Source organism: Crocodylus siamensis, chromosome 4 (genome assembly GCF_052110815.1).
Source record: "Crocodylus siamensis isolate JL-2025a chromosome 4, ASM5211081v1, whole genome shotgun sequence".
Taxonomy (NCBI): domain Eukaryota; kingdom Metazoa; phylum Chordata; order Crocodylia; family Crocodylidae; genus Crocodylus; species Crocodylus siamensis.
Genome location: NC_143398.1, coordinates 230,703,288 through 230,713,421, shown reverse-complemented (window position 1 = coordinate 230,713,421; position 10,134 = coordinate 230,703,288). Strand labels below are relative to the sequence as shown.

The window sequence follows — 10,134 nt, the reverse complement described above, 5'->3', positions numbered from 1 at the left end:
CTGCACAGTAACCTTGTGTGTCTACACATGCACACGCTTACGGCTGGGCAGCAGGCAGTGGGAGGTTTCTCCCTGCCCTTGGGAGCTGCCTGCTGCCAGGGTGGGCTCCACCACAACCCCGGGCAGAGACTACGTCCCCCTGCCCTGGCAGCTCCGAGCTGCCATTTTAACTGGGGAGCGGGGGGCTGGGAGACCCTTATCTCCCAGCGCCATAGTCCCGGGCCGGTGCTGGGAGACCCTCCTCTCCCAGCCCTCAGGCCCGTCGCGCAGCGGGGGCTGAGGAGCCTCTTCCTTGCCCAGCTCTGCGCCCGCGCAGCTGGTTGCGGAACAGGCTGGAGAGGCTGTTAGAAGGTGGACAGCCCTGATTTAACACAATAGCAAGCTGAAAGTAAACCGCAGCAACTTCATTTGTCGGGTTGTTTCTGCCACAGCCCGCCCCTACCGGCGCCTTCCGGGCGGGCCTGCGCCCGTTGGCGGTGCCCGCCGGCTCCCGGCAGCCTTTGCGCGCCGCTGCGCAAGATGGCGGCGGACAGTGAGGTGAGTCCCGGTCCAGGCCGTCTCCCCCCCACCCCTGCCCCAAGGTCCCGCCGCCCCGCGCTCACCCGCGCTCTCTCCGCAGCCCGAGTCCGACGTGTTCGAGATCACGGACTTCACCACCGCCTCCGAGTGGGAGAGGTACGTGCCCGCCGGCCCCTTCTCCCCCCGCGGCGGGCTGGGCCTGGGAAGGGGCGAGGGGGCCGTCCGGCCCGGCTCGGTCCCCTGCGCTGTGGGGTCCAGAGCAGGGCGAGGAGGATCGTTGGAGCTGGGGCCTGTAGAAGAGGGGACTTGAGAGTGGGGTTGACAGCAGCCTGGGTGTCGGTGGTGGCGGGTGACCGAACAAGGAGCAGCTGTGTAGGCTGGCATCAAGGGAGGTTTTACTTGGGGATTTAGGGAGAGTGTTTTTCACGAGGAGAGCAGAGGTGCTGAATCTCCATCCTCGGAGGTTTTCAAAACTCAGCTGGACAAAGCTTGAGCTGGGATGGTGAAGTTGGGGATGGGTCCTGCTTGTAGCCCACGGTGGGGACAGACTAGATGCGACCTCCCTTCAGTCCTCGTTTTCTACGAGTCTGTGACTGATCCCATGGATAGGAAGCATCCCTGGAAGTTGTACGGGGGGATTTGTGTTACTGGTGGATTCATTATGCCATTGCTAGAGAAACCGGGCATTGTAAAGAATAATCTTTCATGACAGTTTTTTGGTGTTGCTTTAAAAAAAAGAAAAAAAAAGAAAAAAAGGCTTTTTCTATTGCTAGTTTCCACACAAGAAAGAAGACCTCCTTTTTGGAGTTTTATCTGAGCTGTGTTTTGGTGCCATTTGGGTAACCCGTGGCACTGAACTTTGTGTCCACGAAGTCTGTATTTCTGATGGATTCATAATATTTTCTGAGGGCTTCTAGCTAGTACAGTCAAGTGAAAAGTCAGACGGCTCAGATCCTGGTATGTATTTTTTTTCATGTTTTCGTATTTCCAAGAAGCGGTAGTTTCAAATGAGTCACATGAGTTGGTGTGTTTGCCCTTCCTCCAGGCTCCCCTCTATGTCTTTAGAGAAAGGCAGAATACTGTTCTTGCTGGTGCTAATACAGCATCATTTACATTTGATGGTTTGATTGTTTTGATTTCTGGTCATTTGATATCTGCTTCAGGGAAGTGTTCAGAACTGCGTATAATAAATTTTTTTAGCTAACCCTGACCTACCAATGTGACTGTTATGGTGGTTATGTACATGCTGCAAAACAGAAAAGCTCCAGAATCATTCTAAACTAAGAACAAGTTTCCAGAGACTTACAGCTGCCACCAGAACCCTGCAGAAGAAATCTCATTGTGTTTCTTTTTTGCTTGCAATTTTGAGTGAGGGTTGGTGGGGAGGAGGGAAGAGAAGGGAAGCTGGGAGAGATGGATAGCTCTGCCTGCTTGTTCTGTGTTGCGTTCTATTTTCTCAGCTCGAAATGAACTACAGATTATAGCTTATTTTTAAAATGAACTTTCAAAGTGTATAATTTCTTTGCTGTTCATTGAAATGGACAGAATCATAGATGTGTACAAAGTGAGGTATTCAGTAAATAATATTTGAGGATCCACCCTTTCAAATGCTGCTCTCTGCTGGTTAGAACATAGATTTTGCAGCCTATGGATTCAGGTTTCACTTTATTCACTCTTGTTAAGTGAAACTAGTCCGATGAGTAACAACTTGGGTGCTCACTACTGTGAATAAGGGTCCCACAATCTGGTACAATGAGAGTAAGATGGTATAAATGAATAGGAAAGAAGGAAAAAGACAGCCATGTGTAAAAACAAACAAAAACCAAAACCAAAAAAAACCTTCTCAAATATTAGGAGAGGGAATCCCTGAAAAGTGAACAATTATATTACATATTTTCCTCATTTTTAAGAACCTGAGCTCTAACATGCACACAGTGTTTAGGAAATATTAACACTCTTTCTTTTCTACTAGATTTATTTCAAAAATTGAAGAAGTTTTGAATGACTGGAAACTTATTGGAACCTTTTCAGGCAAGCCTCTAGAAAAGGTCAGTTGCTGCTTCTGAATTACCTCTGAATTTTTGATTTACTATATAATATATAGCTTATTTAGAGTTACGCATCCAGTTGTTTGGCATTTGGCAGGCTAACATTTAGTTATTTGTAGCAGAAAACAATTTTCCTGGGAGAACTTTATTGTGGAAATGAATTCTTGGGTGAAAATAACTCTGGAGTGATTGAGAGAATTTTCATTAACACTGGTGTTATGATAAGTGAACATTGGATGTTCTCCAAAGTCCTTGTTCCTAAATTCACCGTGACAAAGGATCCATCTCTATGCCTGCTAAAATCCTTAGGGGTAGCTTCCCCCTTCCCCTTTCTGTCACTGAGACTTTATGCCACACATCACTCCCTTATAGTAGTGGGTTGCACAGTAGTCTCTTAGATTGAATCAGCATTAGTCAGTATTTGATTATATAGCACATTGTTGTGACCAAGGCTGTAGACACATGTTTGTCTCCACCTGAAAAAAGAATGTGAAGGCATCCCAACTTTTTTTGTTTTTTTGGGGGGTTTTTTTTGCAGAAGAGAATGGTCTCTTCTGTGGAAAAAATGGAGTACTTCCAACTGTGCAAAAAGGATGTAGTAGAACTAGAAAAAGTACAGAGGAAGGTAACCAAGATGATCAGGAGCAGCTGCCATACTAGAAGAGGCTAAAGAGGGTAGGATTCTTCCATTTGGAAAGGAGAAGGCTGGGGGTGAGCGGGATATGATAGGTCTATAAAATCACAAAGGGTGTAGACAATTAATAGGGAGCTGTTATTCACCAAGTCCCAGAATACTCAAGCTACAGTAAAGGGCACCCACTGAAATTAGCAGAAGCAGGTTAAAAATACCAGAAAAAGTACTTTTTATGCAGTGCATGATTAACTTGTGGAATTTATTACCAGAGGAGGCTGTAGAAGCAGGTAGTATGGCTAGGTTCAAAAAGGAACTATGCAAATTCATGGAGAGAGCGATTAATAGATATTAAAAGTAACAGTCAGGGGCTCTGGCACTTCTAAACCAATGATGGTTTATGATAGGCAGGGTGGATTTGATTTAAATTTAAAGATTTAAATCAAATCGAGTTAAATCATTGTTTAAATCACTAGTCGGGAAGCCTCGATTTAATAATCCATTTCCACAAAAAGTGCATTCTTGTTGTTTGATATCCTTTATTCATTTAACTTCTTGAAACTCTGCACTTTTAGAGAGAGGTAAGGGCTTGACTCTGGGTACACAAACTTGCAGAAAGACGACAGGGTAGTCAAGTCTGTTATTTCTCCTCTCCATGTACTGCTGTTAACAAGGATGTTATCTCTGGAGACACAAATCCACAGTTTGAGAACTGAAACTACGCATCCCAGTGATGCTTATTGGGTTCTTCTAGACTGAGCACTGAGTCCTGTTAGGTTGAGTGGTTTTCTTTAATCTTTACTAAACTGTAGAGGAGCCTCTGGGAACCTCATAAAATTGGGCCCCTACTACAGTCCATTGCCTGTTGTGACCTATTTATAAAACATTTCTAAAAACATGACATGAATATGTTCATCTCAAGTAGTATATAATTAGAAGTTATAATTCCTATTCCCTGATATCTTTGAACTTTAACATATCTTAAATTAAAACTATATAGTTGGGGGGGTTTAAGTATCTTAAAAAATACAAGTAAGTTTAAAAAAAAAAAAAAGGCCTTAAATTTTTAAAAATCCAATTTTATTTATTTATTTTAAATCATTGATTGTTATCCATGCTGATGACAGGGAGGAGGGAGCACTCTAGATATATTCTGTTCATATACTTTCCCTCTAAAGCATCCATTCCTCCATTGTCAGAGATAGGATAGTGGGCTAGATGGACTTTTGGTTTGACCCAATATGGCACTTCGTATATTAACCAAGAAGATCTCTTTCTCATGCAAGTGTGAATGGCTGTATGCTTCTCTTGATACTGGGATACATGCAATATCCCACAGTTCTCTCCTCCCCACCTCCCCTCACCTTGCCCAAGCCAGAGGGAGAAGGAGCCAGAGACCTACAAGGATCCTGATGCAGCTTGAATATGGACTGCTTAGGCAGCAGCACCAATACCATCCTGCCTTCTGTGCCTCTGAGCATACCCAGACAGTTTGATCTGTGTAAGGAGTAGGAGGACATTCCCATGTGGCTTTTTGTTCTGGTTGTCCCTGGGACAGGTCAAGCTGATCGGCTGATTGGGAGGGCAAGTGACATTCACCCATGGTTTAAACGGTCCCAGGGCTCTGAGGTGGTTTCAGCCATGGTGCGTCTGCCTCTCCCGATGCGCAGCTTTGGGTTGTCTTGGAGCTAGGCACAGAGCAGGTAGCATTCTCCCACAGCTTTGGACAGTTCCAGCCATAGGCGCACTTGCCTCCCACCTGAGTAAGAGATGAGGGTGTTTCCACGCAGCTGGATCCATCCCATGACTGGGACAGGTCAGACTGCCACTGCTTTTTCTCTGCTGGGCAGATGAGCTGCTATATTTTTATGTGATTCTGCGTTTTCTTACTCTTCTATATTTGATGGTCCAAGCATTATATTTTCAGGCTTAAAATGATTATGTAATGAAACATTTTTGCCTTAACAGTTGAAATGTTCTACATGTCCCTTGAGTTTGGCCCTCTGATGTCTTTGATGTCCAGTAGTAAGAACCAGTGGTGCAAATTGAGGGAATTATCTACATTTTGTTTTAGTATTACTGTGTAGAATTTTCCAGTTTTTAATTGTACAGGTATAGTAATGCATAGTGACTTTTCAATCAATGTTACAGGTGTCTTTTCTGCAGTACACTAGCTACTTTTTCTTTATGAAATTTGATTTAGTATTTTTAGAGCATGGATTTATTTACTGTTGTATGGAGGATAGCTGTGTAGTTCCTTGTTGACAAGGTCACATTCAAGGTCAATATTGTAGTAGAGAAGTATTTCAAACCAAATAACGCAGATAAGCAGTATGCTTTGCTCCTGCGAAGGGAGTTTTTGTCTTTGAGCACAACTTGCATGAGCACTCTTGGATTCCATTTTTTGCAAGAGAGATGTATGTATGAGATATATACATGAAGAAGAGTTCCAAAATACTTATAACATGGACCCTGTGTATAAAACAGCTTTGGTATCCATACAGGATGACTCCTCTAGGTGATACTTGCACTACATTACTTATTGTTCATGAAGGTTAACCTAAACATGGACACTCAAATAATCTATTTTGCCTCTTTTCATTATGCAGGGTATTTATACGAGTGGAGTATGGGAAGAGAAAACAGATGAAATTTCATTTGCTGATTTCAAGTTCTCAATTACTCATCACTATCTTGTACAAGAATCTAGCGACAAAGATGGGAAAGAAGAATTGGTAGAAGGTGGATCATTAGCTTTACTACGTATCGTAAATATGAATAGGCTGAGGGTAATTTCTGAATGCTGTCCTGTTAATGTGAAAATTATGACAAGATAACTTGACTTACCTAGAAACTTGCAGAGTCCCTTATGCAATTAAGTTTATTTCTTAAAGTATTTTGGAAGTTATAGTTTCTATGTAGTAATTTAAATGGGGTGTGAAAACAACTTGAACTTTTATTTTTTTAAATTTGATAATTAAGAATTGGTTCACTAAACTTGTATATAAATCTAAAGGCTCTTAATTCAGCTGCCTGACTGTACAAAAAGCAAAAATAAGTCATTGGTATATGGACTTGTAGAAACTTGTAAGTTTGTGTGATACTTGAGTGTAAAAAAGTTTTACCTTGTTTTTCCTCTTCTGTTTTTGTTATTTTTTTAAAGATCTCTAATAATTTCTGGAAAACCAGAATTTTTTATGTATCGTAGCTACATAAAAATGTTACTCTTAAAGGGATACTTGTAATACTGGACAGGGTACTTATTTGTCCATCCCTAACTTTTCTCTCTCTAAACTTTTTCCCTTTGTTCTGGAGATAAATCTCTTGTGCACAGAATGGCAAAAAAGGTCAATTGATTTTTCTGAACAGCTCTCCATATCCAATAAGTACATGGCTCTTTATTTGCTAGCCTATTCTACAGCCCTATCAGCACAACAGGGTTCTTGTAAAAATGAGTGTCTTGATTTTTTTTTTTTTTAAACAGGAAAATAGTCACAGTATTTCTATACATGATCTCAAACAAAGCTGAAAGCTCTGATTTTAAGTTTACCAGTGATGATGATATAGACTATACTGTTCCAGTTTAGCCTACCCCACATGTAAGTTAACCCTCCATTTTCAGGTTCAAATTTAGGAAAAAAAGCTTTGTCCCTTTAACTATGACAGTGCTCTACACTATTATGTTTGGCTTAGCCTGACTGCCAGGAGCCCAGTTTGTAGGTCAGTCCTCTAGTGCAGTCTATATGGTTCTTTGAGGAGGGGGAAGGAGAGAAGGATAACTTTGTATTTGGAATAGTATGGTAAATGTTTCCATTAATAATGAGAACATCCTTATGAATAGTAATACCTGCATTTATATTGAGTCTTTAAATATTCCTTGATATGGATATTTGCTCCCCTTTTTCACCCCAAAGATAAATCTCATACAAAGAGGTTTATGGTGTAAGCTCCAACTGCCTCAGCTGCAGTTGAGGGTGGCTAGTTTCTCTGAAAATTAGACCTTTAAAAGTTCAGGCAGTGTAACAGCTGAGATTAGAGCGTAAAAATCTTGGCTCCAACCTAACCTCTAGTTAAACATCATTTTTTGTTGTCTTCAATTTTGGTATAACCCATAAGTTCAGTTATTCTTTTTAAAGTAAATTTTTCTGAAACCTGGGGTTGACTATAACAGTGGTTTTGTATTTTCCTGTGATTGTTGATCATATGGTCTAGCTAATGCCATTGGGTAAGAACTTGAATCTTGTCAGGTTAACTTTTTTTTTTTTATGTGATGCAAATATTGAATGTTAGCATTGCATATTAGTCGCATGTTGTGGCAGGGATCAAAGAACTTATTTACTATACCAAATATATGAAGACTTATAAAAGTATATGGTACTTTGTTTATAGCTTGTTCTTTTTTTAACACTTAAAGAATGCAGCAGAATCTAATGCTGATGAACTCACTTTCTTCAATGAAAATTATATGAAATTGTGTAATTGCAGTATTTTAAGTCTCATTCTATAAAGTGTTTTGACCTCTGGGACTCTTCAAGTGCAGAAAAACAAAAAATCTCCTTATTCAACTAACATGTTTTAAGGGATGGGCTTCAGAATTGGAAAACTTCAAAAACACAGGAAGAAAATATGAGTTTGTTCTTTTAAGAAGTCCATTTTCATCTTCCATTCACATTTTAAGTTTGTTACTCTGACCTCTTTCACCAGCACTGAACTGCTGTAAAGGCTACATTCTCTAGCAGCAGTCCAGGAACATATAACTACTGAATAGAAATGTCTTCATAGCAACCATTCCTTGGAAAAAAGCAGCACAGTAGATCAGCTAATGTTCTCTCTTCTCTCAGTGGAGTGCAAGTTGGGATCGTGGATTTATGGTGGGGAAGATTGTGCATTAGAAAGCTTATTTCTGGTTTTGTGACACTAGCGTTGCTCTGCAGAAGTCAGTGGCAAAATTCTTATTGACTTCAGTAGGTATATGATTAGCATTTTTAGATACAAATTTAATGTGTTCCTGAATGGAGGCTTGGTGGTGGTTGTGTTGGGTGTTTTCTGATGGAAAACTGCCTAGAGATGCTCTGCTGTGATTGGAACTCTGTTGTGCTGGGCACTTCGTGTGCATAATAAAATGATAACATCTTCCCGAAATAGTTTATAGTAAAAGTAAATATATACTAATCATTTTTGGGCACCAATTACGATTTGAGCTGGTGAAGGCAATGTTGTAGTTAAGCTTGAGAAGCCCTGCCATTCCTTTTTCAGTATCCTCTGCCTCGCTTCTCTGTTCTGAGGAATCAGGTAAGATTTGAGAATGGCTTTACTTTGACCAGTATTCTGCAGTTTGTGTAGGAGACATTCAGAGACATAAATATAAGCTGAAAACTTAATGACCACTGGTACTTTTGAAAAGAGGGTAGGAGGAATACACACAGGGATGACACCAACCTCTTTCTACTATCATACCACAAAATAGATCTGAAGTATGAATGAACACCGAGGTTAGCATTGAGTTGACTAAAGGAATTATTTTTTATTTGGGAAAAAAATAGTTTTTCTACTACAGTGGGCCTCATCAAAGGATTATTTTTTTTTAAAAGCAGTTAAAGAGCACATTCTTCTTTTCAAGCTTCCTCTAACTTACTAACTAAAAAAAAAATACTAATGCTTTTTCATCATTATGAAATGGTTTTACAGATGCCCTTCCACTACCTATGCAGGATTTGCTGTGTATGAACAATGATTTTCCTCCTAGAGCTCATTGTCTAGTAAGATGGTACGTAAAGTCTCTTTTCTTCTATATTGCAAGTAACTGTGGTGCATTCATACAGTTTTAATTAAAGATTTTCAGTTACTACTGACAGAGTTCATGAGTACTTGTTAAGTTACAAGTCCTAAAAAGCTAAGCATGATTCTGTACCTGAAATATTTGGCAAATTTAAAGTAGGTGCTGATGTAAATTTGAACCCAAAGTGAAAGTATTTAAATATTTTTGCAGGTTTAATTTCAGATTGAGTGTCTTGCTGCTTACCCTATGGAGAATGTAGTTGTTAATTGTTTCTGATAAGTATCTCTTTGCAATATAAGTAATAAACATGTGCTGTCCTAGATACTCTGTTAGTGCACTATTGTAAATGTAGATATTTAAAGGGACAGCATTTAATAACTGGCTTTCAGAGTGTGTGGTATTTGTGCATCATTTTATCTATCAGAAAAACTAATTGAAATCTAAAATACATTCGATATTTTAGGAAATTGATGATGGTTTAATTTCAAACTACGTAGGATAGAATCAAGAATATGCAACTACTTTTTCTTGTGTAACTTATTACAATTTTTTTAAAGGTATGGCTTGCGTGAATTTGTAGTTATTGCCCCAGCAGCAAATAGCGATGCAGTTCTTAGTGAGTCCAAATGTAACCTCCTTCTGAGCTCAATTTCTATTGGTTTGGGGAACACTGGCTGGTAAGTGGAATTTTAAAACCTTTTCTTATCCAGATAATGGTAAAATGATTTTATGATGAGCAAGAAGTACGTTAATAGCAACAGAAGATATTACAGGTTTAGGAAATTTACAACTTCAGATTTAATCAGAAAGATGCATTAAAATTATATCTTGCAATGGAAGCTTGGCCTAGTTTCAGTATTTTGACAGACATATGCAGAGTTTTTTAACATGTTGGTGTACTGAATCTACATCTGTAACTTCTGTTCAGTAGATTTCTTGAAAATGGGGAACTTTTGTTTTAAAATATCAAAAACTGTCAGAGCAACATGTTTACAAATCAGTATTTATGTAAACTAGGTCAGTTTGTTTACAAGTTTTATGGCATAAAGATTCTGGTGTTCCTGCCAGTATTCAGACCCACTATTAAATTCTGATTTTTGTCCATTTTATGATGAAATGGTTGGTATAACTCTGTGGCTTTGCACATGTTCCACTTT

The 10,134-nt window shown here is 39.7% G+C and overlaps 1 protein-coding gene across 3 annotated transcripts in view; it reads left to right on the top strand.

The window, feature by feature from the left end:
* The first annotated feature begins 437 nt into the window (after window positions 1–437).
* The window catches only part of RAB3GAP1 (RAB3 GTPase activating protein catalytic subunit 1), a 36,735-nt gene continuing 27,038 nt past the window's right edge, over window positions 438–10,134 (top strand). The window contains exons 1-6 of one of the 3 annotated variants that reach the window (XR_016442109.1): window positions 438–537; window positions 620–675; window positions 2,492–2,567; window positions 5,808–5,940; window positions 8,887–8,965; window positions 9,535–9,654. Coding sequence is in view for 2 of the 3 variants with exons in the window: in XM_090045866.1 (XP_089901992.1) it covers window positions 520–537; window positions 620–675; window positions 2,492–2,567; window positions 5,808–5,940; window positions 8,887–8,965; window positions 9,535–9,654 (482 nt within the window). In the remaining variant the exon portion in view is untranslated. Of the gene's footprint in view, window positions 538–619; window positions 676–2,491; window positions 2,568–5,807; window positions 5,941–6,047; window positions 6,798–8,886; window positions 8,966–9,534; window positions 9,655–10,134 lie in introns of those variants that run through there. The other 2 variants (XM_090045866.1, XM_090045867.1) reach the window with 2 other exon arrangements.